The sequence below is a fragment of the Oenanthe melanoleuca genome, chromosome 27 (assembly GCF_029582105.1).
Source record: "Oenanthe melanoleuca isolate GR-GAL-2019-014 chromosome 27, OMel1.0, whole genome shotgun sequence".
Classification (NCBI taxonomy): domain Eukaryota; kingdom Metazoa; phylum Chordata; class Aves; order Passeriformes; family Muscicapidae; genus Oenanthe; species Oenanthe melanoleuca.
In genome coordinates this window covers 2,709,863-2,729,284 of record NC_079360.1, presented here as the reverse complement: position 1 = coordinate 2,729,284, position 19,422 = coordinate 2,709,863, and the positions used below count along the sequence as shown (strand labels likewise).

The window sequence follows — 19,422 nt, the reverse complement described above, 5'->3', positions numbered from 1 at the left end:
GAAGGGAAGTTTCAGGGAAGGGAAGTTTCAGGGAAGTTTCAGGGAAGGGAAGGGAAGTTTCAGGGAAGTTTCAGGGAAGTTTCAGGGAAGTTTCAGGGAAGGGAAGGGAAGGGAAGGGAAGGGAAGGGAAGGGAAGGGAAGGGAAGGGAAGGGAAGGGAAGGGAAGGGAAGGGAAGGGAAGGGAAGGGAAGGGAAGGGAAGGGAAGGGAAGGGAAGGGAAGGGAAGGGAAGGGAAGTTTCAGGGAAGGGAAGTTTCAGGGAAGGGAAGGGAAGTTTCAGGGAAGGGAAGGGAAGTTTCAGGGAAGGGAAGGGAAGGGAAGTTTCAGGGAAGGGAAGTTTCAGGGAAGGGAAGTTTCAGGGAAGTTTCAGGGAAGTTTCAGGGAAGTTTCAGGGAAGTTTCAGGGAAGTTTCAGGGAAGTTTCAGGGAAGTTTCAGGGAAGGGAAGGGAAGGGAAGGGAAGGGAAGGGAAGGGAAGGGAAGGGAAGGGAAGGGAAGGGAAGGGAAGGGAAGGGAAGGGAAGGGAAGGGAAGGGAAGGGAAGGGAAGGGAAGGGAAGGGAAGGGAAGGGAAGTTTCAGGGAAGTTTCAGGGAAGGGAAGTTTCAGGGAAGGGAAGTTTCAGGGAAGGGAAGGGAAGGGAAGGGAAGGGAAGGGAAGGGAAGGGAAGGGAAGGGAAGGGAAGGGAAGGGAAGGGAAGGGAAGGGAAGGGAAGGGAAGGGAAGGGAAGGGAAGGGAAGGGAAGGGAAGGGAAGGGAAGGGAAGGGAAGGGAAGGGAAGGGAAGGGAAGGGAAGGGAAGGGAAGGGAAGGGAAGGGAAGGGAAGGGAAGGGAAGGGAAGGGAAGGGAAGGGAAGTTTCAGGGAAGGGAAGGGAAGGGAAGGGAAGGGAAGGGAAGGGAAGGGAAGGGAAGGGAAGGGAAGGGAAGGGAAGGGAAGGGAAGTTTCAGGGAAGTTTCAGGGAAGGGAAGGGAAGGGAAGGGAAGGGAAGGGAAGTTTCAGGGAAGGGAAGGGAAGTTTCAGGGAAGTTTCAGGGAAGGGAAGTTTCAGGGAAGGGAAGTTTCAGGGAAGGGAAGTTTCAGGGAAGGGAAGTTTCAGGGAAGGGAAGTTTCAGGGAAGGGAAGGGAAGGGAAGGGAAGGGAAGGGAAGGGAAGGGAAGGGAAGGGAAGGGAAGGGAAGGGAAGGGAAGGGAAGGGAAGGGAAGGGAAGGGAAGGGAAGGGAAGGGAAGGGAAGGGAAGGGAAGGGAAGGGAAGGGAAGTTTCAGGGAAGTTTCAGGGAAGGGAAGTTTCAGGGAAGTTTCAGGGAAGGGAAGTTTCAGGGAAGGGAAGGGAAGGGAAGGGAAGGGAAGGGAAGGGAAGGGAAGGGAAGGGAAGTTTCAGGGAAGGGAAGGGAAGTTTCAGGGAAGGGAAGGGAAGTTTCAGGGAAGTTTCAGGGAAGGGAAGTTTCAGGGAAGTTTCAGGGAAGTTTCAGGGAAGTTTCAGGGAAGTTTCAGGGAAGTTTCAGGGAAGTTTCAGGGAAGTTTCAGGGAAGGGAAGGGAAGGGAAGGGAAGGGAAGGGAAGGGAAGGGAAGGGAAGGGAAGGGAAGGGAAGGGAAGGGAAGGGAAGGGAAGGGAAGGGAAGGGAAGGGAAGGGAAGGGAAGGGAAGGGAAGGGAAGGGAAGGGAAGGGAAGGGAAGGGAAGGGAAGGGAAGGGAAGTTTCAGGGAAGGGAAGGGAAGGGAAGTTTCAGGGAAGGGAAGTTTCAGGGAAGTTTCAGGGAAGTTTCAGGGAAGTTTCAGGGAAGTTTCAGGGAAGTTTCAGGGAAGTTTCAGGGAAGTTTCAGGGAAGTTTCAGGGAAGTTTTAGGGAAGGGAAGGGAAGGGAAGGGAAGGGAAGGGAAGGGAAGGGTAAGGGAAGGGAAGGGAAGGGAAGGGAAGGGAAGGGAAGGGAAGGGAAGGGAAGGGAAGGGAAGGGAAGGGAAGGGAAGGGAAGGGAAGGGAAGGGAAGGGAAGGGAAGGGAAGGGAAGGGAAGTTTCAGGGAAGGGAAGGGAAGGGAAGGGAAGGGAAGGGATGGGAAGGGAAGTTTCAGGGAAGGGAAAGGAACTTTGAGGGAAGTTTCAGGGAAGGGAAGGGAAGGGAAGTTTCAGGGAAGGGAAGTTTCAGGGAAGTTTCAGGGAAGTTTCAGGGAAGTTTCAGGGAAGGGAAGTTTCAGGGAAGTTTCAGGGAAGTTTCAGGGAAGGGAAGGGAAGGGAAGGGAAGGGAAGGGAAGGGAAGGGAAGGGAAGGGAAGGGAAGGGAAGGGAAGGGAAGGGAAGGGAAGGGAAGGGAAGGGAAGGGAAGGGAAGGGAAGGGAAGGGAAGGGAAGGGAAGGGAAGGGAAGGGAAGGGAAGGGAAGGGAAGGGAAGGGAAGGGAAGGGAAGGGAAGGGAAGGGAAGGGAAGGGAAGTTTCAGGGAAGTTTCAGGGAAGGGAAGGGAAGGGAAGGGAAGGGAAGGGAAGTTTCAGGGAAGGGAAGGGAAGTTTCAGGGAAGTTTCAGGGAAGGGAAGTTTCAGGGAAGGGAAGTTTCAGGGAAGGGAAGTTTCAGGGAAGGGAAGTTTCAGGGAAGGGAAGTTTCAGGGAAGGGAAGGGAAGGGAAGGGAAGGGAAGGTAAAGGGAAGGAAGGGAAGGGAAGGTTCAGGGAAGGGAAGGGAAGGGAAGGGAAGGGAAGGGAAGGGAAGGGAAGGGAAGGGAAGGGAAGGGAAGGGAAGGGAAGGGAAGGGAAGGGAAGGGAAGGGAAGTTTCAGGGAAGTTTCAGGGAAGGGAAGTTTCAGGGAAGTTTCAGGGAAGGGAAGTTTCAGGGAAGGGAAGGGAAGGGAAGGGAAGGGAAGGGAAGGGAAGGGAAGGGAAGGGAAGTTTCAGGGAAGTTTCAGGGAAGGGAAGGGAAGTTTCAGGGAAGTTTCAGGGAAGGGAAGTTTCAGGGAAGTTTCAGGGAAGTTTCAGGGAAGTTTCAGGGAAGTTTCAGGGAAGTTTCAGGGAAGTTTCAGGGAAGTTTCAGGGAAGGGAAGGGAAGGGAAGGGAAGGGAAGGGAAGGGAAGGGAAGGGAAGGGAAGGGAAGGGAAGGGAAGGGAAGGGAAGGGAAGGGAAGGGAAGGGAAGGGAAGGGAAGGGAAGGGAAGGGAAGGGAAGGGAAGGGAAGGGAAGGGAAGGGAAGGGAAGGGAAGGGAAGTTTCAGGGAAGGGAAGGGAAGGGAAGGGAAGGGAAGTTTCAGGGAAGTTTCAGGGAAGTTTCAGGGAAGTTTCAGGGAAGTTTCAGGGAAGTTTAAGGGAAGTTTCAGGGAAGTTTCAGGGAAGTTTCAGGGAAGTTTTAGGGAAGGGAAGGGAAGGGAAGGGAAGGGAAGGGAAGGGAAGGGAAGGGAAGGGAAGGGAAGGGAAGGGAAGGGAAGGGAAGGGAAGGGAAGGGAAGGGAAGGGAAGGGAAGGGAAGGGAAGGGAAGGGAAGGGAAGGGAAGGGAAGGGAAGGGAAGGGAAGGGAAGGGAAGTTTCAGGGAAGGGAAGGGAAGGGAAGGGAAGGGAAGGGATGGGAAGGGAAGTTTCAGGGAAGGGAAGTTTCAGGGAAGGGAAGGGAAGTTTCAGGGAAGTTTCAGGGAAGGGAAGTTTCAGGGAAGTTTCAGGGAAGTTTCAGGGAAGTTTCAGGGAAGGGAAGTTTCAGGGAAGTTTCAGGGAAGTTTCAGGGAAGGGAAGGGAAGGGAAGGGAAGGGAAGGGAAGGGAAGGGAAGGGAAGGGAAGGGAAGGGAAGGGAAGGGAAGGGAAGGGAAGGGAAGGGAAGGGAAGGGAAGGGAAGGGAAGGGAAGGGAAGGGAAGGGAAGGGAAGGGAAGGGAAGGGAAGGGAAGGGAAGGGAAGGGAAGGGAAGGGAAGTTTCAGGGAAGGGAAGGGAAGGGAAGGGAAGGGAAGGGAAGGGAAGGGAAGGGAAGGGAAGGGAAGGGAAGGGAAGGGAAGGGAAGGGAAGGGAAGTTTCAGGGAAGTTTCAGGGAAGGGAAGGGAAGTTTCAGGGAAGGGAAGTTTCAGGGAAGGGAAGTTTCAGGGAAGGGAAGTTTCAGGGAAGGGAAGGGAAGGGAAGTTTCAGGGAAGGGAAGGGAAGTTTCAGGGAAGGGAAGTTTCAGGGAAGGGAAGTTTCAGGGAAGGGAAGGGAAGGGAAGGGAAGGGAAGGGAAGGGAAGGGAAGGGAAGGGAAGGAAGGGAAGGGAAGGGAAGGGAAGGGAAGGGAAGGGAAGGGAAGGGAAGGGAAGGGAAGGGAAGGGAAGGGAAGGGAAGTTTCAGGGAAGGGAAGTTTCAGGGAAGGGAAGTTTCAGGGAAGGGAAGGGAAGGGAAGTTTCAGGGAAGGGAAGGGAAGTTTCAGGGAAGGGAAGTTTCAGGGAAGGGAAGTTTCAGGGAAGGGAAGGGAAGGGAAGGGAAGGGAAGTTTCAGGGAAGTTTCAGGGAAGTTTCAGGGAAGTTTCAGGGAAGTTTCAGGGAAGTTTCAGGGAAGTTTCAGGGAAGTTTCAGGGAAGTTTCAGGGAAGGGAAGGGAAGGGAAGGGAAGGGAAGGGAAGGGAAGGGAAGGGAAGGGAAGGGAAGGGAAGGGAAGGGAAGGGAAGGGAAGGGAAGGGAAGGGAAGGGAAGGGAAGGGAAGTTCCAGGGAAGGGAAGGGAAGGGAAGGGAAGGGAAGGGAAGGGAAGGGAAGGGAAGGGAAGGGAAGTTTCAGGGAAGGGAAGGGAAGTTTCAGGGAAGTTTCAGGGAAGTTTCAGGGAAGGGAAGGGAAGGGAAGGGAAGGGAAGGGAAGGGAAGGGAAGGGAAGGGAAGGGAAGGGAAGGGAAGGGAAGGGAAGGGAAGGGAAGGGAAGGGAAGGGAAGGGAAGGGAAGGGAAGGGAAGGGAAGGGAAGGGAAGGGAAGGGAAGGGAAGGGAAGGGAAGGGAAGGGAAGGGAAGGGAAGGGAAGGGAAGGGAATTAAGGGGAAGGGAAGGGAAGGGAAGGGAGGGGAAGGGAGGGGAGGGGAGGGGAAGGGAGAAGAGAAAGAGAAGAGAAAGAGAAGAGAAGAGAAGAGAAGAGAAGAGAAGAGAAGAGAAGAGAAGAGAAGAGAAGAGAAGAGAAGAGAAGAGAAGAGAAGAGAAGAGAAGAGAAGAGAAGAGAAGAGAAGAGAAGAGAAGAGTTCTAGTGGCTATTTTGCTATTTTCAGCAGCAGCTGAGACTGAAATACTGGTTTGGTCTCTGCAGAATTTACCTGTGTTTTGGAATCAGTATGAGAACAATGTTGATAACACACTGATGGATTTGGTTGTTGCTAAGCAGTGTTTATCCTAAATCAAGGACTTGGATTATTTTACCTTAGGTTTTACTACTGCTACTCTCATCATCATCATCATCACCATTAACTATTATTATAGTATTTTACTTGGTTTCAATTATTAAACTGTTCTTAACCTACAAGTTTTATTTTTGACTCTCCTCCCCATTCCACCAGGGTGGAGCTAGCAGCTATGTGGTGCTTAATTTCCAGCTAAATCACACTAAGAGTGCCATCAAAATATGTTCAAAAAAATAAAAATTATTTGGAAAATGCAGTTAGGTTTATCTTGTTTGTGAACAGTCATTTGTAGAACTTTTTAAAAATATCTACTTTAGCCTGGAAAGACCTGAAGTTTCTCCCTGCTTGTGAAGTAGGTTGTAACATAAGAAAATTCTCTAGGTTTTTTTGACAAATGAAAACTACCAACTGGAACTCTTAGGTACAAACTACCCTTGCTAATGCTTGAGACACAAATCAACAACTTGTTTGCAGCAGATCTGCTGTTTTGTAATACAGCTTCACCACTGCAGACCTCAGTAATATTAGTACCTGTGAGGGCAGAAATTCATACTGAGCATATTAAAGCTTGGATTTGCTAAGGTGGGCTAGATCTATACAGGGCAAGTAGACATTTTGTTGATCCACATACTTCTCTAGCAAGCTGAAGATTTGACAGGAATTCAAGCAGTACATTTCTGCCCTGGCTGAGCTCATGCAAGAAACACAGCACCCCTGTTCCATCTTCACTTCTGTGTAAAACTGACACTGTGCCAGCAGGTTTGAGTGACCACAGAAAGTACAGATTGCAGTACAGAGAGCAAGGTAAATTGCAGGAGCATTCCTCAAAAACAGGAGAACCTCCACTGAGGACAGGGAGCTAGGCAGGAGTTTAAAGATTCAAGAGTTAGCTTTGGTACCCGTGGCCTTTTATGAATAGAACCCTTAATCTCTCAGTAAACTCCATCAACTTTGTTCAGCTTGTCTGAAAGGAGCCTCAGTTAAACTGAGATTTATGCCACTGACAGCAAATAAATCCCAAAATATTACCCTCTCCATACGTATTTTAAAAGGCTTGTTTATGCTTTAGCATTTGATGAAAGTACTGAAATTAAACTTCAGGCAGATGAGTATTTTGTTCAGTTCCCAGTCTAGGACTGAAGCAAAACACGGTTGCCATCTACTGCAGATTCATCTTCTAAAATCTCAGTAACTGCAGGCTACAGTTTTGTGATGACAAAGCTCTGCTGAAAATCAGGAGTTGAAATGACTGACCTGGATGATAATACTGTTCATCTACAGCTGAGAATTAAAATACTACTTACTTTTGAGAGACAATAAAAATAATAAATGCTTTCGGAGGAAAATCAGCAGCATAGCCTTATTTTGAGCTTGTAATGTCTTTAAAATTTAACATTGCCGATTTAATATGTCCACCAAAACCAAGAGAGCTGCACTGTAGTCTCTTAAGCTTCTAGGGAAGGGTCTTCAGAACAAAGCAGGAATACCTGGACATAATCACAGTCCAAATCAGATGGACCAGGCTTTACTATGGTAAAGGGTATGGGCTTACTTGGAACACTTATTTTACTGGAAATGCGGACAGAGGATTAGCATCTTTGAAATTTTTTGTGTAAGAGATGACCTACTTCACGATTTCCCCTTCCAAATTCCTCCTCTCCGCGGAGGGCTCGGTGCCGCGCCCACTGTCACCCACGGCAGCCAGGCTGGGCACCGGGCCTTGGGGAGACCGACCTGTGTCCGGCCGAGGGTCCCTGAGGCGAAACGAGGCGTTGATGGCACACGGCTGGCAGCAGAACCCGCCGAGATCCATCCCCCAGACCCGCCGCACGGACCCCGGAGCCCGCGGGGCTCGGCCAGAATCCCAACCGGACCCGCACCGAGCCCCGGCCGGACCTGACCCGAACCCCGACCGGACCCGCACCGAGCCCCGGCCGGACCTGACCCGAACCCCGACCGGACCCGCCCCGAGCCCGGGAGGGACCCGCTCTGGCTCGGCTCACCCTAACCTAGCCTGGCTCGCCCCAACCCAGCCCAGCCCAGCTCTCTCCATCCCAGCCCAGCGCGGCTCTCCCCGTCCCGTCCCAGCCCAGCCCAGCCCGTCCCAGCCCAGCTCTCTCCGCCCCAACCCAGCCTCTCTCACCCCGCCCCATCCCAGCCCAGCCCGGCTCTCCCCGCCCCAGCCCAGCCCAGCCCAGCCCAGCCCAGCCCAGCTCGGCTCTCCCCGCCCCAGCCCAGCCCAGCCCAGCCCGTCTCGTCTCTCCCCGCCGGCTGTGCGGTCTTGCCGCTGTCTGCCCGCTCAGCCCGCGGCTGCCGCGACCCTTCCCCAGCCCTGCCGCGATCGGGCAGCGCTGGCAGCGCCGCTCCGGCTCCGGCGTCCCGGCGCTCCCCGAGGCGGGGCTGGCGGCGCGCCCGGCGGCTGCTGCGCGCAGGCAGCGAGGTGCGCTCAGCCTCCGGCCCCGCCGCATCCCCGGCGCGCCCGGCAGCCGCTCGGCACCGGCGGCGATGTCAGCCGTGCGCAGGAAGTTTGGGGATGAGTACCAGGCCGTGGGCCTCGCTCGCTGCAGCGCCCGCAGAGAGCGGCAGCGCTTCGTGGACAAGAACGGGCGCTGCAACGTGCAGCACGGCAACCTGGGCGGCGAGAGCAGCCGCTACCTCTCCGACTTCTTCACCACGCTGGTGGATCTCAAGTGGCGCTGGAACCTGCTCATCTTCCTGCTGACCTACACGGTGGCCTGGCTGGTGATGGCCTCGCTGTGGTGGGGCATCGCGTACCTGCGCGGGGACCTGCAGCAGGCGCACGGGGACGCGTACAGCCCGTGTGTGGCCAACGTGTACAACTTCCCCTCCGCCTTCCTCTTCTTCGTCGAGACCGAGGCCACCATCGGCTACGGGCACCGCTACATCACCGAGCGCTGCCCCGAGGGCATCGTGCTCTTCCTCTTCCAGTCGCTGCTGGGCTCCGTTGTCGATGCGTTCCTCATCGGCTGCATGTTCATCAAGATGTCCCAGCCCAAGAAGCGAGCGGAGACCCTGATGTTCAGCCGTGCCGCCGTCATCTCGCAGCGGGATGCCAAGCTCTGCCTCATGTTCCGTGTGGGCAACCTCCGCAACAGCCACATGGTGTCTGCCCAGATCCGCTGCAAGCTGATCAAGGTGGGGCCGGCCGCGACCCTGGGGGTGGCACGGGGCAGTGGGTGGCACAGAGTGCTGGGTAGCACAGGATGCTGGGTGGCACAGGACACTGGGTGGCACGGGGCAATGAGTGGCACAGAGTGCTGGGTGGCACAGGGCAGTGGGTAGCACAGGACACTTGGTGGCACAGGACAGTGGGTGGCACAGGGCAATGGGTGGCACAGGGCAATGGGTGGCACAGAGCACGGGGTGGCACAGGATGCTGGTGGCACAGGGTGAGGTGGGCAGGGTCGTGCCAGGTGCAGGGCTGGGCACAGAGGGCAGGCAGCCTGGAGCTATCCCTGTGCAGCCCCTGGCAGCTGTGCCCTGCCCCCGTGGCTGTGCTGTCCCTGGGCATGCAGTGAGGGGATGTGGCTGTGCCCTGTGCAGGACTGTGAAGGTTTTGGTGTTGCTGTCTGCAGCAGGAGCCATGGGAGAGCCAGGCAGGCCTGGGGGAAAAGCACCCCAGAGAGCTGCCAGGGTGTTCAGTGCATTGGGAGGCTGGCAGCTGTGGATTGAGTAACCCAATTTGGTCAGGATGGATGGATGTGGCAGGATGCATCACAGATGCAAGGAGGGGTGCTAAGGCGCTAAGGCTTGCTGCTCAGCAGATGATGGCTGGGAATAAAGAATTCACTTGTGGTGCTATTAAAGTAGGATAAAGATCAACCTTGACCTCCTCTTCCCCTTGGGGAAACCTGGTGAGCTTTAACTTGCAGTCCCTTATCCCAGTGTTTCAGCTAGTGGCCTCACAGCATTTCAGAGGGATTGCATGGAAGCTTTAGTGGAAACACCCTTTAATTGTCACCAGTATCTGTTTATTAATCACTGACAATGGCCAGTATAATTCAGAATGCAAGGAAACTGGAATTCAAAGGAGATCATAACAAACAAACAGAAAAATCAGGACAGAAGAGTTTGGCAGTCACAAAAGTCCAGAAGATAATTTAGGCTGGAGCAGAATGGAAGAAAATCTGGAGGAGACCAAGCAATGTAGCATCTCACAGCAGCTGTGACTTGGCAGGCAGCAGGCTTGGTGAGGAGCTCTGTCCAAAACTCCTCAGCTGTCAGAAGCTGGATCCCAGGGATGACATTAATTTCAGAATATCATATTTGACTGTATAAATGTTCTGTGCTCTGTCTGGTAATTCTCTCTGGCCTTTTTGATAATCTGCATAAACAAGCATGAAGCAGTAGGTGACGTGGCAGTGGTAAATATGAAAGGTTGTTTTCCTTCTGTTCTGTGCTCAATGCTAGACTGAGCTGTTAATTTTTCATGCTACAGAATGCCACTTAAAATGGAGAACCTGCTAAGATTTAAAAAGAAGTTGTGTGTGTATACATATATATATACATATATATATATGTATATGTATGGGAACAAGCTGTGAGGAGCTACACTGGAGCAATTTTTGTAGGAATTTTGTAGGAAAGCTGGCTGAACCATGGTTTTTATTGTTTTCTAACAGAAATCTTCTCTAAAGTATTTAATTCTATCATTCAAAATGGAATGCAGATCAAGGTGCAATAAAAGTGGGGTCACATTGTGTTTTTGCAGAGATGGCAACTAATTTTCTTTTGAAATAAGACACTGAATATACAACCTGATGTCCTTTCTGCTGACAATTTTATTGCTGCACAATGCTGGTATGCAGGTGACTGGGACAGAAAACTGAAGGACATTTGATGGACCTGCATGACCATTGTGTCTTAGGATAATCTGTTTTGTAGGCCAGATAATGAATCAGTGAGCAAGTCTTAATTTTTTTTTGTGTGATTGTCATGTCTATGTGCTGCCTTCAAGCTGCTTTGAGACCTACAAACACATCATAAGAAGATTTAAAATTGAATATGCAGTAGCTGCCCCCTCAATCCTCATTGAGAGGTGTGATATTAATTCCCATGTCCTGTAAATCCTTGTCACTGAGCTGGACACTCCATTCTAGGAGCCAGTGTTCAGGCCACCCTTGAATTTCCATCACTGCTTTGAAGTAGTTCTGTGTGTCCTGTAAACTTAGGGTGAAAGTGCCAGAATTTGCTTGCTGCCTTCAGCAAATCCTTGTTGTGGTTTGAGCTCTGGCCTCTGTCCTTCCCTGCAGTGCTGCTAACATTGATCTTGCCACACTTCTCCTCACCTGATCAGCAGAATTTTTTTTTTTGTGCTGGTGTCACAGTGAAGGAATATGAAGAAACACATCACATTTGTATTTAGTAGTGAATGTGGTGTTTTGCTCAGACCAATGGAGATTCAAGGATTTACCTTTATAAAGTTCACTGACCCAAGTTTGTCTGAACAGCATTTACTGGCGGTGTGGTGCATGCCCTGATACATTCATTAACTGCAATGGTGCTGCCACACTGGGCTGCCTTTTCTTTGGCAAAGTGATATCATGCAAAAGTCTGAGGCTCTTTTTGCACTGAGTTATGGGGAGCTTGGAAAACAGTTACAAGACTAATGGTGTGTGTTTCAGCAAAAACTTTTCCAGAGACCCAAGTCTTTCTAGTTTACATTGAGTGCTACAGAAGCTGTAAAAAGCAAAATCCTGGGGCAAGGAATAGAAAAAAAGCTCTTTGGAACTAACTGAAAATGTGCAGTTTCAAGTCCTGGATTTTTAATGTCACAGTGAACTGTATTTTTCTGCCTGACCTTTCTAGTATGCCTAAGGCAGCAGCAACCAGTATGGCAATCATTTTTGAATTTAATTGAATTTTATAAAACTCAATCACAGTACAATTTTGTACCTTTTCTTGATGTGACTACATATGCCATTGATAAACATGATAGTGTTGCTGTGTAGTCATCTATACTGTGTTTCAGCTAGGACAGGACATTTTGATTCAGAAAGCTGAGGAGTGTAGAATCATCATAGCCTGTGTTCAACATGTGCTAACAATAGTTTTAAAAATACAGTTGTGAAGCATGATAGCCACAGGGGCAATAAGGTTTGGGTTCTTTAGGTTGTACTTGCTAACAGCTTTGGATAAGCTGAAAGCAAACAAAATTGTAACAGAAAGTTTGTAGATGGCAGGTGACAGGCATTGGATATAAGTAAGAAGATCCATTACATTGTGATTTCAATAAGCTGGTAAGTAGGGCAAAAAGTGCAAAAAAATCTGCTTTTTAATATTATAGAATTGTTGAGATTAGAAGGAACTTCAGGAAGTTTGGCCCAACCTTCTGCTGAAAGTATGGTGAGCTAGGAGATCAGACCTGGTTACTCTGGGCTTCTTCCAATATAGTTGAGAAACCTCTACGAAAAAAACTGCACAGCCTTGCTGGGCAAACTTTTCCACTGCTTAACTGTCCTCATGATGGAAATGTTTATCAATCCAATCCAAACTTCCCTTGTTTCAGCTAATACCTGTTGTGTCTCCTGCCAGGCACCTCTGTGAAAAGCCTGGCTCTGTCTCTTGATCACTTCCTCTCAGGTTTTGGAATGTTTCTCTTAGATCTCCCTCCATGTCTTCTCTTCTCTGGTCTCAACAAGTCCAGCTCACACAGGATATATTTACAGCATGGTACAACTAGTAAAATAAAATAAAATAAAAGCTAAATAAAATAAAAAGTAGCAGTGATCTCAGGATTTATCTGAGAGCTCCAGGTGTCGTGTTACAACAGAAAAACTCCACACAGATCTTCAGCAATGATATCAAAGTAACAAGATCATATTACTCCAGTAATATAAAATATAATAACACTTCTTGCAAGCTGATAGTCTGAGTGTGGGGGAGGAGAAATGAGCATGTACCAGTTTAGCATTTTCTAGATTTTTGTTTCTCTACAGCGTGCTACAGTATTAAGCTTGATGGTGCTACATTTTTGAATCCCATTTTTTCTGCTCCAGTTCTTAATTAGTCCACCTGGATAACAAAACATAATCATGTGAGTTCTCCAACGAGTGAACTGACAGAGGGTTAATAATAATAAAACTGCATCATGTGCAGTTAAAGGGAGATATGCAGGTTCATGCATAAACAGGGTTTAGAAAAGCAAAGAGAATGAATAAAGGGTAGGAGTGAAGATTTGAAGAGCATGATGTATTTGTTCAGACACTAAAACAGATTAAGTGGTGATGCAGTGGAAGTCTGCTTTGTAATAAAAATCAGAACAAAGATCCAGTGGCAGAAAGTTAAAGACACAGGGGTCTTTTTTTTTTTCCTTAGCTGTGAAGCCATTAACCTTTGGAGAAATTCTTTGAGACCTTTAGATTATCCATCTCTAACCACACTTAAATTGCAAGCTAGGGCATTTCTAAGTAACTGTGCCCTTGTTTAACATGTATTAATCTTCAAAATTTACTTGTCTTTGTGTTATGTGCATGGTCAAAATAAAGAATCACAAGTGTTCCCTCTGGACTTATTCCTGACATTTTATAATCCTGTGTCTTGTTTTGTGATCCTTTGAGTAAAGCTGTATATGTAAAACAAAGGTCACTGGCTAGAACCTATTGGGGCTATCAAGCTCTCTTCATTCAGGTTAACTTATTTTTATTCAACAAACAAGTTTATTTAAAAAAATCCTCCATGCCCTGCATAAATCAATCCTGTATGTAAGATCCTGAATACCTCAAACACAACTTTCTGCTTTCTCCCAGATCTGTTACCTCTAATCATCCTCACTGGATTTGTTTACTGTTGAATGGATTTGATTGAAGACTCTTGCACAAAATAAAATGATCTGTAGATCAAGCAGTTCTGAAGTCAGGCAGGCAGCAGGTTGTGCAGAAGTGCACATTTTTGTCCAGGTAAATGCATCTGATAAAGCTTCAGGACAATTTGAGATGTTGGTTCATATAGGTTTGTTACCTTGGAGCAAAAATCATGCCTGGGGAATCAAGAACAGCAGGCAGGGAAGCAAAGCAGTGCCATAATCTGCAGCTCAGCTCTGCAGCTTGCCTCAGGAAAAGAGAAAAGAGGTTTTTGCAGCAGGCTGATTCCGCCTTGGCTTGTAGCACAGAGTGTCATGACTGGTTTGCAGCAGTAGTGTTGATTGCTTTTATCTCTCTTTTCTTTCAAATCATAAATAATTTGTGAAAATGCTTTCACATGCAATCTGATATTCTCTCTGTCTTCAGCAGTGAAGGAGAAATGGCTCTTGTCCTCCTGTGCAGGGAGAACTTTGTTACTTAGATAGGAAGAATGTTTCTTCCTCAGGGACAGAACAAACATGTAGCACTTAGATGGAATCAGGGATTTTATTTAATGATGAGCTGTGCTCCAGCTGCTGCCTAGCTGGGGATGCAATCTCCAGTAAATTCCAGGAAGTTTTAAGGCCAGGATTTTTAAGGTACATGTGAAGAGGGGAGACAATATGAAGAATGACTGTTTGCTTGGTGATTTTCTTTAAAGACAGAAACTTTCTTACAAGAGCTCTAGTCAGCTGTAAGTCAGTGGCAAAACTGCTGCCTTTGACTTGCTCTCAGTGAACAAAGTTTCCAAGCAGTGGAACCAGTACATTTGTCAGTACAAATGCAACACAATTAAAACTATTTATTTATTCATTTATGATAGTGTAACTTATAATAATATTTATTTATGTATAATCAATAGTAATTTTCTTGAAGAGTTAAGTTTTTTATAATCAAATGATAAGCAGAAAATATTTTAAATAAGATTTATATCAGCTATGCAAAGCTTCTAATTTTGGTTGGCAATTTCCACCAGAGACCTTCAAAGCAATCAGGTGAGGAGCTGCCTGGCTGATGTAATTTTAAATTAGACTTTGAATACCAGGAAAATTTGGAGGGAACCCAATGGGGTGGAGGGAAGCTACCATATCAGTATTTTTATTGGACCCATGAAATGATGGGAAGAAAAATGAGGCTTAATAACAAGTTCATTGTTAAGGTTGATATGCAAGGGATGGTGGCATCATCAGTATCAATTCAGGTGGTTTTGTGAAAATGCCACTTACCAGATGTGCTGTACAATTACTGTGGTAATTGAGTTAGTACATCACAGTGTCTACCAAACAAAAGTCAGTAACATTCAAAAATAATGGAATGTGAATTCAAACAACAGAATAAAATATGCTCAGCTTGCAGATTTTTGTCTCATTAACAGGAACTTTTGCCACAGGATGTTCATGTTGAACATCCATTACAAGGCATGTAGTGTGTGGTACATGAAATTTTTGTCAAAGTGTATAAATATATATATATATATTTATATGTCACAGTAAGGTTTGTAGGTGGTGATGAGATCTACTGGCATAGTAAGAAAAGTGAAATTGGTCTTGCATAGCAGCCTCACAGTATTTAGCATTACTTACATCTCCATCATGAAGTTATGAAGTCCCCAGACCTAATACATGTAGCTGATGATGTCATGGAAGAGGCAGGTTTAAACCTCATTGCATTGATTTTATGTTTTGCCTCACACAGGGATTACTAAATCATCTTTTTCTCTTTAGTCCAGACAGACACCGGAGGGAGAATTTCTGCCACTAGACCAGTGTGAGCTGGATGTTGGATTTGGAACTGGAGCTGACCAGCTGTTTTTGGTTTCCCCTTTAACTATCTGCCATGAAATTAACTCAGAGAGCCCCTTTTTCTGTCTCTCACAAAGATCACTGAGGAGTGAGCAATTTGAAATAGTTGTCATCCTGGAAGGAATCGTTGAGACTACTGGTAAGACTTAGAAAAATCTGCATACTCTGATTTTCAGTCCTTGTTTTCATTGCTGATATTTTTAGCAGGGCAGCTGTTAGTCCTGGATGCTCCAGCATATCCTGCCATATGCTGCTGAGCTTCAGAGGCTCCCCCAGCCAACAGAGACCTCCCTTCCCCACAGGGCTCTGCATTGCCAGCTCCAAAGCAAGAGACACAGCCTGGCCCTCTGTGGAACAGCTCCTCACTCTGAGGAGGCTTCTGTTTTAAGGACCACCACTCTAAAAAGAGCTGAACTTTAAAGTCTGAATTTTGCCAGTGCTGCAAAATTCCTTTCAGCCTAGCTTGCATTGAATTGAATTCAAAATAAGAGATCCAGTTTTACAGCATAAATACAGACCTCATAGTCACAAAGAGATTGTAGCTATTGACAAATATGAGAAGGGTTTTGTTTCTGTTTTAAATTTGGGTAGGTGTTGTCCAGATGACAGCTGATTTTGTGGCCTTTTGTTTTGAGGACTCAATTCTTTTATGAATCCCATGAAAATGGGTTCCAGTTATATGAGGAGCTCTTTATCAATGATCCATAAGTACTGTTAAAGTCCAAATCATTCATATGGTCATCAGCATTCTGATCTTCTTTCTTCTTGTGAGGATTTGTTAAACTTTGATTAATCACAGAGCTTTCTTGTCCTTTCCACAAGATCAGCAGCTGCCTCATTGCTGCCTTGGAAAAGTGGGGTCCCTTTGGTGCAGCTGTGTGCAGTCGTCTCTGTCTGATTGCTCTCCACTCACTGGCCCTAAACCAACACCCAAAGCACTGGGGCAGAATGCTCTTCCACTTGGAGGCTGGCAGCTTTAGATCCCTGCAGAGGCCTTATCTTACCCTGCAGCAGAACCATTTGTTTTAGATAAACATGCATTCATAACCTCCCTTAATGCAATTACCTGTCTGGATATCTAAAGGGAGACATTTTACACTTGAGAACCCATGTGGCAGTAACCAGAGAGCAAATCAGAATTTGGGTTTAGTGACTGCTAATTCTGCCTCTGGAGACTACCACAACAGCAAGCCTTACAGTTCTGCTCACCTGGGATATTTGTATAAATTATTGTGAGTGCTGTTGTGGGGAGATGCTAACAGATTTGCCAGGTTGGCTAGAACACATGTTCAACATGTAAATACCACCAATGATGTATTTTGCACTAAGTGCAACAAAATCTTTTTTTACAATGCCACCTGTGTCTGAGCATGAGAGTCTCTGCACAGCTTTTGTCTTGACATACTGTTTGGAGAAAAAGTAGCACAGCCTACAGAAGAAATGCAAGATCACATTTTTTATTTGTTGTCTCCCTCAATGCCTGATCCTTGCCAAAGGATTCTGTAAGCCTCTGCCAAGCAATAGTTCTTTCTCCCAAGAAACAGTATTTATTACTCTCTCAAGGCTGATTGGGATTGTTCAGCCTGGAAAAGGGAAGTTTTGGGATGACCTAATTGTAGGCTTCCAGTACTTGACATGGTGAAGCAAATGAATTCTGTCCCAGCTGAAGCCAGCACACAAACTAATATTACTGTTTTCATTTTACATTTTCCTCTGGCTTGGTTTCAAGTCTGTAATATTTGCATAAAAACCTAGTCAATCAATTAGAGGCACTCCACTGACTCTCAGAAGATTGTCTAGGAACAATTGCCCCATTTTATAACCTATAAAATTGTTGCCTTGCTGGCTGCAATTGATTTTTATGTCAGCCTTGTCATGTATTTTTTGTTCCATGTGCCACAAGCTTGCTCTCATGCTCTTGTCCATTTTCACAGGAATGACATGCCAAGCCAGGACCTCCTACACAGAAGATGAAGTCCTCTGGGGTCACAGGTTCCTCCCAGTGATGTCTCTGGAAGATGGCTTTTTCCGTGTCGATTATTCTCAGTTCCACGCCACGTTTGAAGTCCCCACTCCTCCTTACAGTGTTAAAGAGCAAGAAGAAAACCTGTCCCAGTCATCTCTCTTGAACAGTCCTTTTGATAAGAAAACCAGAAGAGAACAGCTTTGTCCACCTGACTGTGGTGATCCTACAGGAGAGAAGAACAAGCTCCCTGCTAAACTTCAGAAGATCAGCTCGAGGAAGGAAGGGCTTCCAGCAAGAGCCCTGGGAATGAGTTCCAGTAACACAGGCAAGACTCTCAGCACTGGAGATCTCTTGAAAATTCAAGAAATAAGTCCCACCTCTGATAGTGAAGATAGTGATAACAGGATGCAGCTGAAAGCCTTAAAAATAAATGCCAAGGCTCTGACTCAGTCTACCAGTGAGCTCGAGTTACAGAAGGATTTTCCAGGTATGGGCGCTCTAGAGGTGAAATTGGAAGATAATTTTCCTGCCAAACTTTGAAAAATGAACTCTGATCACTTCTTTTAAGAGCTGAAGAAACAGGAGTTTTTGCTGGTAAACTGCATTTGAGACTGCTGCCCTGAAAGAGTTGTTTCAGAGTAAAGTCACAGCTTGGCTTTGCTACTTCCAGGAAGAATGAACCTTTTTGTATAATTGTTCTGTACAGATCCAATTTAGGTAGCATAACAGGATTTTGAGGGGCAGTGAGGTTACCCTGCCATGCCAAAGAGATTCCTGCCCTGATGATATTTATCAGCATGCTCATTGCAAATCTACCCTGTCTTCCATGTATGCAGATGCTTTTTCACAAAGCAAGGTTCAGATCCTGAGTCACAGAGATGGAACCAAGAAGGTTTAACAGCACTGAAACCTGGTTTTGTGCAGCTCAGATCCTGATGTACAGGACAGCAGGACACAAGAGGAATCTGTTCTAGTCCAGCTCTCTCTCTTAGTGACCCTTTGAAAAAAAACCTTCCTGCTGCATCCTTCTTTCCCAGTGACTGTGCTCCCTCTGTGCTCCCAGACCTCAGCCAAGATCATGCAGGTGGAGGAAGCAGAGTGCAATAACCACTTGGGTCATTTGACCCACAGGAGCTCTTGTAAACATGAGGAGCAGTTATCCTGTCCAGAATTAGACCTCAGCATTTGATTTGGTGGATCACATGCTGAATTTTAATGACCATATCACCACTCACTGTGAAGGAAACTGGAGCTCAGCTTCATGGCATGTTTTATTCTGCAACTCATTGAAATTTCAGTGTGGAGACCTTGTAAGTAAACAAATAAAAGCAAAGTGCTAAACAATGATCCATCATTACACATCTCAGAGTTTTACTAATGAATGGTAGTCTTTGATGTTGCTAATTTTCATTTTGTGACATTTGCCTTGTCCATTTATATATGATTCTGTAATTTGGTAGATTTGGTGTTTATTGCTGTTCAGCTCAATCCACCTCTGTCTGTGACAGAGACTTTTTCTTTCCTGGTTGGTAGTAATTATAAACACACTGTGCTGTTTTGTAAACAGTGTTCAGTAGCTCAGCATACAGGTGTTCATCAGCAGAGCACCAGCAAAGCACTCTCCAGCAGAAGGATCAAATTCTGCTCTTGTTATGTGGACAGAATTCAGTCAAATCTGCAGGGGGTGGCAGTGGCCATGCTGTTTGGCAATGCATTCCTTGATGATAAAGTGGTTATCCAAGCTAGGAATAGCTTGGCTTGCAGAACTCACTATTTCTTGCTTTTGATCTGTCTGTGGTGTGAAACTGGAAAATGCTGTTTTCTGCAGGGATAAGATGTGCTGCTTGTCGTTGTTTATCTGTTCTCAACATGAATTTCAACAATATATATGTGCTAAAATCTGTATTTTCATTTATCAGCTGTATTTGTATGGAGTATTTAGATGACAGCATGAAGTCTTAAATGATGATGACTCTCCCTGCTCTCCAGAGCTGCCAAAATTAGTAAAATAAAATTACATCCACCTTGGGTCTCAAGCATCCTTTTTTTGAGTGTGCACATTGTGTGTTGTCAGCAGAGCAGCTCCAGGAGATGAGGCCCCATCCTTGGGCACATTCCCCCTCTACTGTGGGGCAGCAACTGGGGGGCTTCACCTGCTTGGGGGCTCCCTTCCCTTTGTGGGGCTTGGGGCATGTACAGATGGACATGGCATTATTAGATTGCATTATTAGATTATTAGATTGGATTATTAGATCAGCAAGGTGCTGCCCAGGGCAATTTCACTCACTTTGTGCCTCTTTTTGGGGGTGAGTAAAAAGGAGGGGCTGGGGAAGCCTGGGAGGGTGATGGGAGCACCCCAATGTCACTGGGACAAGTGATGGTGTGGTGGGGGAGCAGGTAAGTCATACAGGGCCCCTCCAAAAAAGGGAGGTTACAACCCAAAGCAGCATAAAAAGGGATTAAAAAGCAAACTGCTTTGTAAAAAAATAAAAAAGCCAGCTAGTCCTCCAA

At 47.1% G+C, this 19,422-nt stretch overlaps 1 protein-coding gene across 1 annotated transcript; it reads left to right on the top strand.

Moving 5' to 3' along the window:
- The first annotated feature begins 7,513 nt into the window (after window positions 1–7,513).
- LOC130264158 (G protein-activated inward rectifier potassium channel 1-like) lies at window positions 7,514–18,941 on the top strand. The gene is made up of 3 exons (XM_056512174.1): window positions 7,514–8,437; window positions 14,868–15,084; window positions 16,880–18,941. Exons 1-3 carry the CDS (start codon window positions 7,787–7,789, stop codon window positions 17,449–17,451), a joined length of 1,440 nt encoding a protein of 479 aa, XP_056368149.1. The 5' UTR covers window positions 7,514–7,786; the 3' UTR covers window positions 17,452–18,941.
- Window positions 18,942–19,422: the final 481 nt, after the last annotated feature.